The sequence below is a fragment of the Panthera leo genome, chromosome B1 (genome assembly GCF_018350215.1).
Source record: "Panthera leo isolate Ple1 chromosome B1, P.leo_Ple1_pat1.1, whole genome shotgun sequence".
Lineage (NCBI taxonomy): Eukaryota > Metazoa > Chordata > Mammalia > Carnivora > Felidae > Panthera > Panthera leo.
This window is the reverse complement of record NC_056682.1, coordinates 149,804,537-149,822,570: the sequence shown is the minus strand read 5'-3', so window position 1 is coordinate 149,822,570 and position 18,034 is coordinate 149,804,537. Positions and strand designations below refer to the sequence as shown.

At 35.2% G+C, this 18,034-nt stretch overlaps 1 protein-coding gene across 4 annotated transcripts in view; it reads right to left on the bottom strand.

Moving 5' to 3' along the window:
- Nucleotides 1–18,034, bottom strand: part of CENPC (centromere protein C) — an 80,765-nt gene that overhangs the window by 53,516 nt on the left and 9,215 nt on the right. For all 4 annotated transcript variants that reach the window (XM_042936257.1, XM_042936260.1, XM_042936258.1 and 1 more), the window contains exons 3-8: nucleotides 17,884–17,954; nucleotides 17,068–17,162; nucleotides 12,346–12,451; nucleotides 6,893–7,178; nucleotides 5,750–5,965; nucleotides 2,315–2,928 (exon numbers count right to left, since the gene is read on the bottom strand). In XM_042936257.1, the coding sequence (XP_042792191.1) occupies nucleotides 2,315–2,928; nucleotides 5,750–5,965; nucleotides 6,893–7,178; nucleotides 12,346–12,451; nucleotides 17,068–17,162; nucleotides 17,884–17,954 (1,388 nt within the window). The remainder of the gene's footprint in view (nucleotides 1–2,314; nucleotides 2,929–5,749; nucleotides 5,966–6,892; nucleotides 7,179–12,345; nucleotides 12,452–17,067; nucleotides 17,163–17,883; nucleotides 17,955–18,034) is intronic.

Below are 18,034 nucleotides of genomic sequence, written 5' to 3'. Positions count from 1 at the left end.
GAAGACACAAAAAAAATTGGAAATGCGAGAAGGCTGGTATTGCTGGCTTTGAGGATGAAAGAAGGGAGCTATGATTCAAGGAATAGAAGCAACTTCAAGAGGCTGGAAAAGATAAGGATACAGATTCTCTCCTAGAATTATCAGAAACAAAAGACACCTTGTCAACACATTGATTTTAGTCCAGTGAGATCAATTTCAGATTTCCAACCCAAAGAACTATAATAAATGTATGTTGTTTTAAGTCACTAAGTATGGGGTAATTTGTTATGACAGTGATAGAAAATTAATTGGTAATTAATCAGACATTATATTCACTAACCAATCTAGATAAGGAAGAATTTAATATAACTGAAAATTAGCGTGAAGAATTTTGCATTCAATAAATGTTTAACACTCATAATTAGAGTCTCCTTCAAGTATACTTTCTTGATACAATGTTTCTTCCTAAGAACTTATGGATAAATAAAAATTTTGTACCTTCAAATTTTATGAATTCATATTCTACTTAAGGGACTAATAAGAAAAAAAAAAATTCCTATAATATAATCTCGGTTTAGTCAGAGATTCTTTATATTTTCTTCAAATAGCCAGCTGCTAATGAGAAAGTAAAGGAAGAACAAAAAAAAAAAAAAAAAAAAAAAGGAAGGGACGAAGCAGGTGGGGGGGGCGGAGGGAGGAAGAAGGAAGGAAGGAAGGAAGGGAAGGAAAGAAGGAAGGAAGGAAAAATAATTCCAACAAAAATCACCTGGGACATGTCAGGCATTTACAAAAGAGGTCCACAAAATAGAGAAGGTAGTTTTCCCCTTTATTTTAAGCAGAATTTTTCAAGTACACAAAGGTACACATGGACAAAACTATTATTTCAGGTAATATAAAGTCTATGATATAGATTACACAAAAAGAAAGCTAAAATAATTAGGTAATTATTAAAGTGGAATTTCTTTTCACAACAACTAGCTTAAATACTGTGCTTTAATATACTTTCTCCCAGGGGTGCCTGGGAGTTAGTTGAGCTTCCAACTTCAGCTCAGGTCATGATCTCATAATTTGTAAGTTCAAGCCCCACATCAGGCTCTATGCTGACAGCTCAGAGCCTGGAGCCTACTTCAGATTCTGTGTCTCCCTCTCTCCCTGCCCCTCCCCTGCTCACGCTCTCTCTCTCTAAGTAAACATTAAAAAAAAAAAAATTAATATACTTTCTCCCTTCTGTATCAGCAATACAGTATAGTCATCTAGAATCTCTAAGTACATAAAAAATTCTGTTGAATAGAATTTTCTGGTTAATAGTTTTTCCAATTGAGCATCAAAAGCATTTTTACTTCAAAACTTCTTAACAGTGTTGAAAAAATATGGGCTCTACGATGGGACAGATCCTGAGCCAGCATATTTTAACCATGAGTATTTTCTAATTTATGGGATTGTCAAGAAGGATTAAATTATGTTATGTACACCTAAAGTGTCTAATACACTTGTTAAGTGCTTTCCATTCCATTAACTAAAGAAATTCTATAAGAATGACGATCTTTTCTATTACTTAAAAAGTGGTACAAAGAAAATAGATAGATCTAGAAGACACTGCCATCATTATACCTCAATCACTATAAAATGGGTAGCCATGTAACGAGAGTAACCACACTTCAGATTGAGAGAATCCCAGTTTATGCTTCCTGTCCTGACATTCCTCTCATTCTCAAGTGTCCCAGTTTGGATGATAAATAATATAGTGATCCAAGATAAAAAGACCTATTGAGCTATTAGTTAGATAACTGTTCTGTGTGATTCCATTATTGTCCTGTGAATGTACAGGCATACCTGTTGGTCTACAGATACTACTGGATTGATTTTTTTTAATGGCAATAATTGTGTCTTACTAATCTTTGTAATTTCAGTGTCTAATGCAGTGTCTGGCAATTGAGTGAATATTAGATAAATGAGTATAGATGAATACTAAAATGATATAAAAGAGTATAATGTTTTATCCTATAAGAAATACTCCCATACTACCCTGGGTTTTTTTCCCCAGTTTATATTTTAATAAACCTCTAAGAATACATGATGCTGTCTTATTCATATTCTGGTAACCACCTGATTTACGGGCCTTTCCCCTTCACTTCTTCCTTTACATGTGCACCATCTTAGAAGCTACACAAAACTCAAGTGACTCAGAATTGAATTATATGTAAAACAGACATTCTAGAAAAGAGCCTACAGACTTAGGTTTACTTTGCCTACTTTCCAAAGCTAAATAGAAATAGTATAAAAACATAAAGCAGTAGAATAATGTTCATAGTTATACTTAATATAAAACACTTACCTACGGGCAGCACCTGTTTTTTGGAAACGGCAACATTTATCGTATCTTCACACTCTTCCGTATTTCTGTCTGAATTTCTTTGTAACTTATCTTGGGTGATATGTGACATATTTGTATTTTTATCTTTAGATTGTTCTGTATCAACCTGTTCTTCAAGTACATTGGCCTTAAATTTTCTTCTCTGTTTTTGTCTTATAGTCCTTCTGTTTCCAGATGATTTCTCTGCATTCTCATAATACAGTTCATAGTTTGTAGATCTACAATGATTTTCCATTTCATTTGACAAAGCACAACCCTTATTCACTCCTTTTTGTTCAGAGGGCTGAGATCTCCCTACTGGGTGAGCTTTGCCAGAACGTTTGTCACTTGTCAAATCTGCAGTTGATACACTGTGATGTTTTTCTTTTGACTTTTTACTTTGAAGGAGTGCAGTGTTCTCTGCAGGGGTTACTGTGCATTGTTTCAGAGGCCCCGCCCTTCTGGGTATAGTAATCCAAGATGTACTGGCAAAACTTCTTTCTGATTCATCAATTATAAATTCATCCTCTAACAACTTTAGATCATTTGAAGGAGATGAATGAGGTGGAGCAGTTGCTATATGCCTAACAACAGGACTAAAACAGAATGTTACAATAAATAATAACTCAAAAAAGAAAGTTTTTACCTTTGCTTTCTGGAAGAAAGTAAAATAATCTGTGTAGGAATAAAATCTATGTATCTTTTAAAGAACAGTTCACATCTCAATTTTCCCTTACCCTTGAAAATCCCTCTCCTTTTACATTTCTATAATACCATTATACTCATTTATAATACTAATGAGATCAAAGAAAATTTAGAGCTTCAAGAGAGCCTAGACATCAACTAATTTAATGTTTCATTATATATATATATCAAAAAGTTGAAACCCAGAAATGTGTTAAATATAGCTCAGATACACTGACTGACAGTCCCAAATGCATGCTGTTATTATATATAATGTTATACTAATCATATGTTTGTATAGATGTATACAGATCTCTTAGGGCCCAGATTTCTTCACATCCAAAACAAGATTATTTCCTTCAAATCTAATACTCTAAGAAAACACTAGTAAATTTTACATTAAATTATATTATGTAAAAATTCACTCCAAGTTTGAATAATTCACACATTTTCAAATTTAACATTGTAATCATGGTACAGAAATAAATGTAATGTATCTAGAAAGGTAAACAATTGGGATTAAACAGCATCTTTTCCAATTAGCTGAGAAAGCTTTCTGGAGAATGAAGGAATTATTCAAAGGAATAGTAATCTGATGGTACTCTTTTGCATTTCCTTCCTTTTTAAAGCAACAGCCTCAAGCAAACCAGGTACTGAAGTGAGACATGCATAAATAAAAACTTAGGGTAAACATCCAAACTCCAAAGCTAGCACATGCACTCCTGTTTCTGCCTTTTTCACTTGAGTAAGGATGCTTAACCATTCTTACACATAAAAGAAGCAAAGCTAGAATGGAAGAATTAGATTACTATGTTTTTTCTGTCTTTTCATTAATAAGATATACAAAAAGATTATGAAATGAAAATGCCTTCTCTATTTCTCTAATCTCAAATCTGTGATAAATCTAATAACGTAAATCTTCTAAATATATATACTAAGAAACATACTATCTTCTAATAGGTAGAGCTTTAGCAAGTTTATGTAACTAGAAAATTTTAGAAATCTAATGAAAAACAAAGTCAATATAAATAGAAGACCACAATGAATGAAACAGAAATAGAAATATTAGTTTTCAACATTTAAAGAAATAGGCAATCTGGGGGCCTATTGGGTGGCTCAATTGGGTAGGCCAGTCTGGGTGGCTCAGTTGGTTAAGCATCCGACTTCGGTTCAGGTCATGATCTCGCAGTCCGTGAATTTGAGCCCCGCATCGGGCTCTGTGCTGACAGCTCAAAGCCTGGAGCCTGTTTCAGATTCTGTGGTCTCCCTTTCTCTCTGACCCTCCCCCGTTCATGCTTTCTCTCTGTCTCAAAAATAAATAAACGTTAAAAAGAAATAGCCAATCTGTTATAGATTTGATTTGTTTTATTGTATATAACTCATAATATCTGTTCATTTTTCATAATATACAGAAGTAATGCTAAGAACTTAAAAATTAAGATTTCCCAAACCAGCCAGTAAGAATTCTCTATATCTGCTCCTCTATTCCACTTCAAGGGACTTCCATAATATCAAGATCATTCAAACTGAAGATATGCTTAGGCACAACATTGATACCTGCTCAGACTGAATATTTGTATACTTCCAAAATTCATAAACTGAAACCTAATCCCCACTGGGATGGTATTTGGGGGTGGGGCCTTTATGACAACAGAACACTTATGAATGGAAGTAATACCCTCATAAAAGAAGCAAGCCTCAGAGAGCCCCCTTGTCACCTTCTGCCATATAAGGTTACAGTAAGAAGACAGCCATCCATGAAGTAAGAAGCAGATGTCACCAGGAGAGGAAAAGGAGACTGGCACATGACAAGGGAAAATGGTAGGCCAATACAGGGACAAATGCAAATGTGCATGACCAAGCTGGCAAAAAGAGTTAACTAGGGAGAGTAAAGGCCGTAAACACCAGCTAGTAAATCTGAAGTTTATATAAGCCAGTAGTTCTCAACCCTAGCTGCCATTAATTCTAGTTAACTCTACTGTGCAGCCACAGTTAAGAATCACTGAATCATAGTTAAGAATCAGTTAAAAACCTCTGAAGGTTTTTAAATAGGCAAGAACAGATTAAAATTTATTTTAGGACTATACATTTATTAACACAAGCAGAAGAAAAGGAAAAAAGACTTAAAACCTGTAATAGTGAAATACACCATGACATAATTCTATTTCTAAATACTGTCTTCATTCTGTGATATCATACAAACTAGAAAGTGCTAATATGGGGCACCTGGGTTGCTCAGTTGGTTAAACATCCGACTGTTGATCCAGACTCAGATCATGATCTCACAGTTCATGGGATGGAGCCCCACACTGGGCTCTGCACTGACAGAGTGGAGCCTGTTGAGGATTCCCACCCTCTCTCTCAAAATAAATTAATAAATAAATAAACTCAAAGAAAAGAGAAAGAAAAGAAAAGAAAAGAAAAGAAAAGAAAAGAAAAGAAAAGAAAAGAAAAGAAAAGAAAAGAAAAGAAAAAAGAGCGAGCTAATGGGCAAAAGAAATGAAAGCTGAATAAACTTATTTTCTTTCACAGTTAACTTAGTATTTATTAAATGATGGTTTTGGAGGTCATTTGCTGGTAAGAAACTACATATTCCTTATAGGTTGGGCACAATTTCAATTAAAATTTGTGCCAATTAAGATTAACTTCTAGTTAAATAGTACTAAGAATCCATGACACTGTTCACAGAATATAAAACCAAACATCTCAAAGGACAGTTTCTTAATAACTCACCTGGATTCACTTTTTCTTTTTACAGTTTCTAAAAACAGTGCTGAAAAACTCTTTTTAGTTTGTGGTTGAACTTCATATTCTGAATCTTGTACTCTTTTCTGAGATGTTCTTGACGATTTCCTCTCTTGCGGTTCTTCTGATACTTTATCCTCTGTTTCTGATAATTCATTTGGTATTTCTACTTTCTTCGAAACATTTTTATCTTCAAAATTTAACCTAAGAGGTAAAAGGACGGCAAGGTGAAGACTGTCAAAATTTGTTCAATTAGGAGTTTTCCTGAATTACCTTTCAGTTAAGAATACAGACCGCTTACAAAATTTTCTACTAGACGTTTATTTAAAATCTGTAAGTGCTGATTTATAACGTCTTAAAATATACAAGGCAAGTGCCCAGGAAAATTAAATGCCTTATTAGTCCATGGGAAAAAGTAAGAGAACAGGCCAAGAAAATCTATAGCTTAGAGCACTAGTTCTCAAACAGTAAAATTTTGAATCATCTGAAGAGTTTAAAATGTAGATTCTTATTCATCAGGACTAGAGAGGGTTTGAAATTCTGCATTTTTAACAAGTTTCCAGATAATGCATTGCTCTAGATACTGAGCCGTAGACCACATTTTGAATAGCAAAATCTTAGAATGTACTTAACTTCTTGGCTCCAAGAATAACACAAGACACCAGACAGATATTAGTTACACTCACTGCAAAGGTCCCAACAGCAAAGGACTTTGAATGATCTACTTTTCTTCTTAAAGGCCAAAATGTAAACCCCAAGAAATAGACATGGGTTTACCACAACTTATCCTCAAAATACTTATCCTTTGTTACCCTAGAAATGACCTGAGACACACCTATCCTTGTAATTACAAATAACATAGAGAAAATACTCTTAGGAGTTATAGAAAATTTATCATTAGAAGAAAATAATTTTTTTCCACAGAAAAGTTTACCCACAAACTTCTCTGAAATATACTGTAAGCTTTCCTATTATTAAATATAAACTGAAATATATGCTCTTCTCCCAATATGTTAATATTCCTCAATACTTGCTATAAAATACATAAAAGACCAAATTACTTACTCTTTAATATAAAAGGTAAAAATTTTTTAAACAGGATGACTATTACTTAAGTAAATAAAAATTCACCTTTTTCTGGTTTTAAGAGAAATCTCTGTACTTGAAGACAATGTATTTTCTGACTTTTCAGAAGTGTAGGTCTTTCTGTTTTGGGCAATAGATGAGACAGCACTTTGAGATACACATGTTTTTGCATCCAAAAGAACGAAAGGTGAACCAACAGATAAGTAAAATTCTTCATCAACTCCACCGTGATGACATTTTAGTTTTTCACTTGACATTTTTCTTGAGTCAGGTGTATTTTTAGAACCAACATCAGTTGCCAAAATTTGCTGATGAACTTCATGGTCCTGAACTAGAAGAAAATTATATAAAGATATCAAAAAATAATAATATTAGAGCCAAATGTGCTTTTTAAAATTCAGCAAGTTAGAAATGGGTTTTCAAAAGACTTGCAGTTCATTAAGTTTATAATCAAAGATCTATGATCAAAATATGCAAGTGCTTTAAAAGTTCTAATTTATGAAATTAATGAATGTGAAGATGTATTCAATCCATGCTCTGAAGTTCTGAAATGACAAAAATTCTCAACAGAAATTCACAATTCTATGGAAAGTCAATTTACTCAAGATTTGAATAAATCTATACACAGCTAAAATAATAAAGTAATCTTAGAGAATTATGACATTTGATCTTTAGGTCAGTAAATTTAGTGGGGATGCCTGGGTGGCTCAGTTGGTTAAACGTCTGACTCTTGATTTTGGCTCAGGTCATGATCTCACGGTTTGTGGGATACAGCCCTGCATCAGCCTCTGGGCAGACATCGTGGAGCCTGCTTGGGATTCTCTCTCTCTCACTCTCTCTCTGCCCCTCCCCCACTTGCTCATGCTCTCTCTCTCTCTCAAAATAAATAAACTTTAAAAAAATAAGTCAGTAAACTAGGGCAGCTAAATGACCACATTTGTACATATACATACACATATAGAGACATAACAGATATGTATAGAGATACATAAAAAATTATATGTACATATATAAAGATATACATAAAATATATTCTTTATGCATAATATTTGTATACATATACATACATATATACACATACCTTTATATATTTATACACACACTCTATTCTCTTAGCCGTATGCCTCCAAATGTCAAAAAAAAGTAGAACTGCTGGGGAGTATTCATATTGATTTATATCCTTAACAAGCAAATATTAAAAATTTTAAATACAATCAAAAAAGGGCTTTTGGAAGATTTATGGAACAAGACAGCATACTCAGCTTTCCCTGCTTTTCCCTCTAAATTCCCTGGTAATTACCCATGAAACAATAAGAGAACTCTGAAAGCTGGAAGGGAAAAGGAGTATTTGCTAGGAACCTCAAGCCTTAAGCCACCAAAGACAATATGATGAATCCCTTGGGTTTTCTTTTAATCTCCCGTGTACCCCCAGACTGAGTTCTAGAGATTCCTGCGATCCAGAACCACCAGTAGGCATAGGAGAAAAAATAGCCTACGTTCTCTGGCCAATAGACTTGCAGAAAGGAAACACAACAAAGACCTAATGGGGAACCCCAACACCCATTCCACAACTTGGGCCACTAACTACTCCATTCTGCAGTGGCAGTGTCAGAGCAGCAAAGACTCAGGCCCCACTCCATAAGTTCTATAGGACAGCAGTAGCAGAGGAGCAAAGTACTGGACTAACCCTGTGCCTGGACCAACCTAGTCTCCAGTTAACAATCAAGAATAGCAGGCTATATGATCCACAAAGAGCTGCAGAATACTAAAGGCTTTTACCTTCCCAACCACTGCTTCCCAGACCAAGGTGACATTCTGAACCACAGTTAGTACACCCCAGGCCTTGCTTCACAACAAGGGCACCAATGGACAGTCTAAACTACGGCAGGAAAAACATAAAAGAATCCTACACCCCCATCCTGTCCTCCACCTGTCTCAAATTTAAGGAGATCCAATCCCAACAGCTTCTGACCCCAGCCCCGACGTGAGTGAATGAGGACATGGGGTACCAAGGAAAGCACCTTCCATTCACTTGACACAGCACCAGCAAGAACTGACCTGGAATCTCAGCAGCATCAGAAAATCAAACAGACCAAAACACCACTGCTTAGGACTCTAACACTTAATTGTCACTAGAAATAAAACCCCCAAAAGTAGGCAAGAACCTACACAATAAACCAAAACAAGGCAACTGTGTGCTATATAAGAAATGATTTAAATACAATCAAGAGTCTATTAAAATAATAACCAAAATGTCAAGAATATAATCAAAATGACTCATTATACAAAACCCAGAAAAACATAACCTGAATAAGAAAAATATCAGTGGACACATATGGACAAGATGAATCAAATGCTGGAACTATTTAATAAGAATTTTAAAGCATCCATCATAAAAATGTCTTAACAATTAGTTATAAATTCTCCTGAACAAAAGACCAAAACTCTCAAAGAAATGAGTTACAAAAAAAAAACCAGTTTTTTTAGATTTTAGCTATTCTTATAGGTATGTAGTGGTATCTAATTATTATTTTAATTTAAAATTCCCTAGTGAGGGGCGCCTGGGTGGCTCAGTCGGTTAAGTGGCCGACTTCGGCTCAGGTCATGATCTCGCCGTCCGTGAGTTCGAGCCCCGCGTCGGGCTCTGTGCTGACAGCTCAGAGCCTGGAGCCTGTTTCAGATTCTGTGTCTCCCTCTCTCTGACCCTCCCCCGTTCATGCTCTGTCTCTGTCTCAAAATTAAATAAACATTAAAAAAAATTTAAAAAAATAAATAAATAAATAAAAAATAAAATTCCCTAGTGACAATGATGAACAAGTCAAAATCACAATGAAATACTACTTCACACCATTAGTATGGCTATTAGTACAAAACACACACACGCACAGAAAATAACATGTGTTGGTGAAGATGTAGAGAAATCAGAACCCTTATGCACTGCTGGTAGGAATGTAAAATGATACGGCCACTACAGAAAAGTTTAGTGGCTCCTCAAAAAATTAAAAATATTATTGCTGTATGACTCAATAATTCCTTTGTTGGGTATGTATCCAAAAGAACTGAAAGCAGATACTACAAGAGATATTTGTATACTTACATTCACAGCAGCATTATTCAAAACAGACAAGAAGTGGAAACCACCCAAATGTCCATCAATGGATAAATGAATAAAACAAAATGTGGTAATGTATAGATCTAGATGGTATAATGCTAAGTGAAACAAACCAGTCAGAGAAAGAGAAATACCATATGATTTCACTCATATGTGAAATTTAAGAAACAAATGAAATGGGGTGGGGGAGGAAAAACCAAGAAACAGACTTTTTTTAATGTTTATTTATTTATTTTAGAGACAGTGTGTGTGTGAAGGAGGGGCAGAGAGAGACAGGGAGACAGAGAATCCAAGCAGGCTCCACACTGTCAGCACAGAACCCCACACAAGACCCAAACTCAAGAATCGTGAGATTGTGACCTGAGCCAAAGTTGGAGGCGTAACCAACTGAGACACCCAGGCGCCCCAGCAGACTCTTAACCATAAACAACAAAGCAATGGTTTCCAGAAGGGAGGTGGTGGGTGGGGGAATGGGTGAAAGAGGTGATGGGGGTTAAGGAGTGCACTTGCGGGGTGCGTGGGTGGCTCAGTCAGTTAAGCATCCGACTTTGGCTCAGGTCATGATCTCGCAGTCTGTGAGTTCGAGCCCTGCGTCAGGCTCTGTGCTGACAGCTCAGAGCCTGGAGCCTGCTTCCGATTCTGTGTCTTGCTCTCTGTTTGCCCCTCCCCTGCTCATGCTCTGTCTCTCTCGGTCTTAAAAATAAATAAAACAATAAAAAAAAAATTAAAAAAAAAAAAGGAGTGCACTTGTGATGAGCACCTGGTGTTGTATGGAAGTATTGAATCACTATATTGTACGCCTGAAACTAGTATTACACTGTATGCTAATTGGAATTTAAATAAAAACTTAAGATGAAAGCTAGGATACTACATATACCACAACAAGAAAAGCCATAAAAATCACACATTTGACAATTAAAATAAAAAATCGTACTCATCAGGGCACCTGGGTGGCTCAGTCAGTTAAGTGTGGGCCTTCAGCTCAGGTCACAATCTCATGGTTCATGAGTTTGAGCCCTGCATCAGGCTCTGAGCTGACAGCACAAAGCCTGCTTCAAATCCTCTGTCCCTTTCCCTGCTCACATGCTCTCTCTCTCTCTCAAAAATAAACATTCTCAAAAAATCATACTCATCATATGGTTAAAGATACTATAAACAAAATATACAACTGTCGAGGGACCATTTGGAAAAATATCTGCCACACAAATTACAGATAAACAGAGAGACTCAATTCAAAGACCTCTCATAAACAAGAAAAAACTAATAGGCAAAGGATATGAATAGACAACTCAGATAAAAGGAAATTCAAATAGCCAGTAAATATATAAAAACAGTGCTCAAATTCAGTGGTGATGACAGACATAGACACTAAGTGACAATGAGATCACGTAATACTATCTAAATGGCAAAAAGAATAAAACAGTAAATGATCAGGTAAAAGGTACTTGCCTATACTGTAAAAGAAAACAGGTGTAAAAGAAAATCGTAAAGCCTCTTCTGAAAGCATGCATGCACATGCACTCACACATGCAAGCACACACACACATTTACATAGGTTTTCATTCCAAAGTTACCTCAGCAGGATGATGGCAGTAACAATCAGTAGCACTTTTTTAATCTTTGAGGCTTACCTCAAAAGAAGGACTCTTCTAATTTGAAAAGCATTAATAAAGTAAACTTTTAAAAAAGTTGCAGCACATACAAATAATTAAGAAAAATGAACAAAAGGAGAATAGAGACAAAGAACACTGACCATGTATGTACAAATATTGAATCATGTTGGGTACCTGAAGCTAATATGTTATATGTCAATTATAACTCCCTTTTAATAAAAAAAAAAAAAAAAAAAAAAAAAGGATGCTCAAAAGCCGATGGAAAGGTCCATGTGAGAAGGAATTAAGGCTTCCTGCCCACGAGTGAGTCATCTTAGAAACATACCCATAGCCCCTGTCAAGGCTTTTGATGACTGCAACCATGGCCAACATCTTGACTGCCACCTAATGAGAGATTTCAACCTACAATCATCTAACTAAGCTGCTTCTCAATTTTGACCCACAGAAACTGTGTGAGATAATATTAATTGTTCAGGAAAAAAAAAAAAAAAGACAAATCTATTTGAAAATTCTTAAAGCTATAGTCCCTGTAATAATTCTTAATGTCTCTTACCAGATCATAGTAATCAATGTTCCTATCACTAAAATAAAGAAATAAGTAATCAAAAAAAGTTTATCATTCATGTTTAAAAAAACAAAAACAAAAACAAAAACACTGACCATTCTGCCTGGGCTAATCCATGACCCCGTCACTCAAGCCAATACAGGTAACACCTTCAGCATTTCCTTTTAAATATGTCTAAGCAAATAACACCCATGGGAATGCCACCAACCTGATCTGTTGACAACTTCCCTTGGTTCTACAGTGAACTGCCTAGAGGCTTCTTTCTTCCTTGAAGAAACTGGAACTGACTTTGGATGTGATTTCTGGCACTGAGCCTAAAAGATATACAACATTAGATCTACTCCATTGTATTAGCAATTGAATACATTTGTTTTTAAATTGGAAAAAAAAAGTTTGGAAAATAATAAAACAGCTGGTAGAGTTATATACTTGAATAACTACTTTAGAAAACAATTTGGCATTATCTAATAAAGTTGAAATTTCATAAATCCTAACATAGAAACAATGCTGCTCTGAACAGCAAAAACCTATCTTGACAGTAAACTGGATAAATTATGATATAGACCTATAATATAATATCACACATTCAATAGTGAAATTCATAAATTACAGAATCAGGAATAAATAATTGTTAACAAAAAAAAAACCACAAAAAAACAAGCCACAGAAGTAGGTTATAATCCCATTTACACAAAGTTCAAAGTAGAGGCATGTTAAACTATATACACACACACACACACACACATATTTACATATACATACACACATATATATGTATATACACATATGCATATATACGTATATATATACACACACATGCATATATATATATATATACTATATTTTAGAGATTCACTCACTAGAGGAGTTAACATAGGACACCTGATCATTTAAAGAACTTGCTTACAAGGCTGGCCCTTGACTGGCAGCTGGGAATTTGGCTTTCCGAATATTTCCTCTATTACCAGCTGATTAGGTTGTGCCTACCATGCCAGCCTGCCTAGACTGTATAAAAATGTGATTTATAATGAACACCTGTTTTTTTCCTTCAGGAAGTATAGGATGTTGGTTGGCAGAGGGTACCTAATATAATCAGCCCCCAATAAAAACGGGTTAAGCCTCAGAAGGCTTCCCTGGGCAGAAAGACTATATGCACTTCACTGCTAGAAAGAACAAGTGCACTTTCTGCAGACCCAGTGGGAAGCATAAAAGTCTGACTATAAAATAAAGGATGGGAATGATGAACATAAAATTCAAGATAGTGGTTACCTTTGTGCAGGGAGGAGAGGGAGAAGAACAGGATTAGAAAGGGAAACATTGATGCTGCAAAAGTATTGATTGATACGTCTTACACTAAGGATAAGTACATAAGTGTTCATTTATATTATTTTTAATACCTTATATACATATAGTCTTTTGTACATTTGAAATATATCAAGTCATAAATTTTAAAAATATAGAAAAGGGAAATCTCATTCATACACTGCATGTAGGAAACAAAACTTGTAAACATTTTGCAGAAAAAATAGACAATATTTAACAATTTCATTTGAAATATGCATGTCCTAGAGAAATTCGATTTACAACATGTGCACAAGGAGGCATGAACAAAGGTGTACACTGCTGTAATAATGAATACATGGAAACAACCTAAAACTCTACCAATAGGGGGATATATAAGTAAAGAAGGTCCTGCACTGTTCAGTGAATACATTATAGAACTCAATTACATAAAGAAAGACAAGCAAGCTCTCACTAGTCTCTGTCCCTCTTGAAACCTCATTAGGATTTTTTAAACTGTATAAACCCAGGGCACCTGGGTGGCTCAGTCAGTTAAGGGTCTAACTCTTGGTTTCAGCTCAGGTCATGATCTCACGCATGACTCATATGAGTTTGAGCCCCGCATTGGGCTTTGCACTGACAACATGGAGCTTGCTTAGGATTCTGTCTCCCTCTCTCTGCTCCTCCCCTACTCGCTCACTCTCTCTCTCTCAAAAATAAACATTTAAAAAATATATATATTTCTTTAAGAAAATAAAAAATAAATAAAATGTATAAATCCAGAAGTATGTAGAGAAAAGAAAAGGGAGTAGATGGGAGATGTCAACAAACTTTGTTTAAGCTAGAAAGCAAATCAGCAGCAACTAATCAGTCCAGAAAGTGGAGAAAGTGCAGAAGGAAACACATTTATGTTTAACCCATAAGATCATTTATTAGAGATGCAAGGCCACTCTAAGAGAGGCTCCAAGTTGGGCCTACGAACAGTGAAGTTGTTAAAAGTATGTATACGAAGTAGTCAAGAGTTGCAGAGCCTCTCCTCTCCCAACTCTGGCATAGTAGATGTTTACTCTTGAGTTTCAGAATCAGAGAGACTATAGACTCAGACACAGATGAAGGTAACAGTAATATAGTAAAAATAGAGATTTTAAGCAGAAGCATTCAAATTGTGCCTTCCCTCTGCTACACGTGGTTGAGAACATTTGTCATTGGAATCAAGCTCCCAAGCAGAAGAGATTTGTTAGAAAAACCTACCAAACCAAGTTAAAAAAAAAAAACAACAAAACAAAACCTATAGATATTAACACCTGGACATCCACAATGACATGGCTCAGATCATACCACAGTAAAATCTACCAAGGTACAAATTTTATTGTACAACAAGAATTTGCAATCACCATTTTAGTTTCCACTCTTAAATATAAGGAGACCACTAAGATTCACTGGATATCTGACAAAAGGCTCTAAAATAAAAGGAAACAACGAAGGTAAGCAAAAAGGTACTTGCAGGAAACAGAAACTACAAACAAGAAATCTTAATAACAAGGGTTAGAGGAACCTGAAAAAAGCTGTGCTTCCCCATGATAGACACTCTGTATGGACCAGCTTAAAACCCTCAGCTTTTACCCCAAATTAGTTAATACTCTCAGGGAAAAAAATGACTAATAATCATCAACTCATCTTCTCAAGATTCTTCTCTCTTTGGAATTTTATCTAGATTTTGTTCTTTCCACAGCTCCCATGTCTCTAAAAATATGATGTTTGCATTTCATTCTTTTTAACTAGTTGTTGCAACAGGAATGTGGCCTATTGCAATTTGTCACATCCTACCTACAAATGAAACCTCTAGCATAACCCTGAGACCAAAGCCCTACAAGAATGTTTTGAGAAAAGAAAAAGACAATACTGTTCATGAACATAGATGCAAATGCCTCAAATACTAGCAAACCAAATCAAAAAAGGTTAATACATATGACCAAGTCAAGTTTATCCCAGAAAACTTAAAAAGTTGATTTAACTTTCAAAAATCAGTATAATTTACCACATTAAAGAAGGTCTCTCAATTCTGAAAGAAATGGATCTGTCTACATTCCTTGGAACCAAAAGGCTATATATAGTTCACCACAGAACAAGGGTTTGAACTGTGCAGGTCCACTTACTCACATTTGTTTGCAATAAATATAGCGTAATAACAAAAATGTATTTTCTCTTCCTTATAAATTTCTTAACATTTTCTTTTCTCTAGCTTACTTTATTATAAGAATACAGTATATAATACACATAACATACAAAATACATGTTAACCAATTGTTTACATTATCAGTAAGGCTTCTGGTCAACAGTAGGCTATTAGTAATTAAATATTTGGGAGTCAAAAGTTTTAAGTGGATTTTCAACTAACAAGTGGGTCAGCAACCCTAACCTCTGCATTGTTCAAGGGTCAACTGTATAATTAGATGTTTATACAAATTTCTAGTAAAGCTATTTCTAGCACTACATAATTTTTCTCTCCAATTAGTATTGTGCTTTTGAATAACTTGTCTTTATTCATTAGCTTCACAAACTCTATTTGAAAGTTGGCTATTTTGTAGAGTTAAGTCAACCTATCCTCTTAAGATATGATCTATAAAAGATTGATTCCCAGGGCACCCAGGTGGTTCAGTCAGTTGAGCATGTGACTTTAGCTCAGGTCATGATCTTGTGGTTCATGAGTTTGAGCCCCACACTGAGCTCACTGCTGTTAGTACGCAGCCCTCTTTGGATCCTCTGCCCCTCTTTCTCTGCCCCTCCCCAGTTCACACTCTCTCTCTCAAAAATAAATAAACATTAAAAAAAAAAAAAGAAAAAAAAAGACTGGTGCCCTTATACAGCAATAGATTAACCTCAATATTCAGAAAACAACCAAATTTTCAAATCTGGATTAGGAACTTAAGTCATTGCCTACTTTCCTAAAAACCTAATTTAATTATTATTTTAGGAAAGGTGAAAATAATTTTGTTAAAATTTGGTATTTCTTTTTTTTTTTCCCCCAAGGGTTTTTTTTTTTTTTTTTTTTTTAACATTTATTTATTTTTGAGACAGAGAGAGACAAAGCATGAACGGGGGAGGGTAAGAGAGAGGGAGACACAGAATCTGAAACAGGCTCCAGGCTCTGAGCTGTCAGCACAGAGCCTGACGCGGGGCTCGAACTCACGGACCGTGAGATCATGACCTGAGCCGAAGTCGGCCGCCTAACCGACTGAGCCACCCAGGCGCCCCTGTTTTTGTTTTTTTTTATTCATTCTGAGAGAGAGGGAGCACAGAGAGAGAGGGAGAGAGAGAGAATCCCAAGCAGGCTCCACACCAATGAGCCCTATGCGGGGCTCAAACCCACAAACCATGGGATCATGACCTGAGCCGAAATCAAGAGTTAGATGCTCAACTGAGCCACCCAGACACCCCAAAATTTTATAATTCTAAACCCATACCTCCAATTTCAAACACAGGAAATGTCAAGTCAGAATTTTCACAAACCACCTCCAAATTATAGAAAGTCAATGGGAATATAGGATTCCCTTCTAAGAATAAGACTTACAAACAACTAAAATAGATGTAACTATATTGTGTAATGCTTCACTTATTAAAGCTATATCAGCTCTCCTTTTTGACTTACCTCTTTGCTTGATGACTGAATACAAATGTCTTCCATTTTAGGTGTTGAATAAAGCACTGATTTTGTAGAATTTGTGCTAAAATCATTGGTAAGACCTTAAAAAAAGCAAAAAAAAAAAAAAAAAAAAAAGTTTAAATGACATATGGTATAAAATCTTTGAGTTATAATTAAAAGAAGCCCTACATGAAATGTGAAGACGTTTGCTGACTCTTTAAACACAATTAGTTTAAATTACATACAAACATCGCTTCAATATTCAAATGTGCCTAGAAGACATCAGGAACTGAAAAAGACAAACAAGATTCCTGAAGAAATAATGAACCAGCTCTTCTTTCAGAGCTTATATAGAAGAAATATTTTTCCACTCTCTGTGTTTGTTTCTTTGGTTGGCCTATTCTCTTTTTTCAATACCTTCTGATGCTGACAAGCACTTAGAAAAGTTTTTGCAATAATTCACCATTTCTTTAAAATGAACTGCGAATCACCAAACATTCTCTCTTAGGGATCCTAAGAATTCTGCACATTTATTCCCATTACATGAAATACTTTCTCTTGCATAAGATAATTATTTATGGACTTCTAGACCATAGAACTCTAGTGTGACCTAAAGGAAATGACAAATTATGCTCATTTTTGACAGTATTATCCTTAGTGTAACAGAAGGTAAAGGATTGCACATGTACTCAAAATTCCTGGAAAAACATTTTACATACATTTATTTAAATACTAGAACACATTTGTTGAATTTAATATTAATGAATATCACAAATTTTCATCCAACCCAACCCTCAAGTCCATCTTGAAATGAAGCCTTACTTTTTTCTTCAAAACAATCTTGTAAGATTTCCAGTATGTTTTGGCCTTGCTTCGTATTAATGTCAGGTGCTCTAATAAGAAGGAATGAAGGGAAAATGTCACATATCATTTCCATAAGACACTTGCTATTTATGTTACCATCTACTTTGAA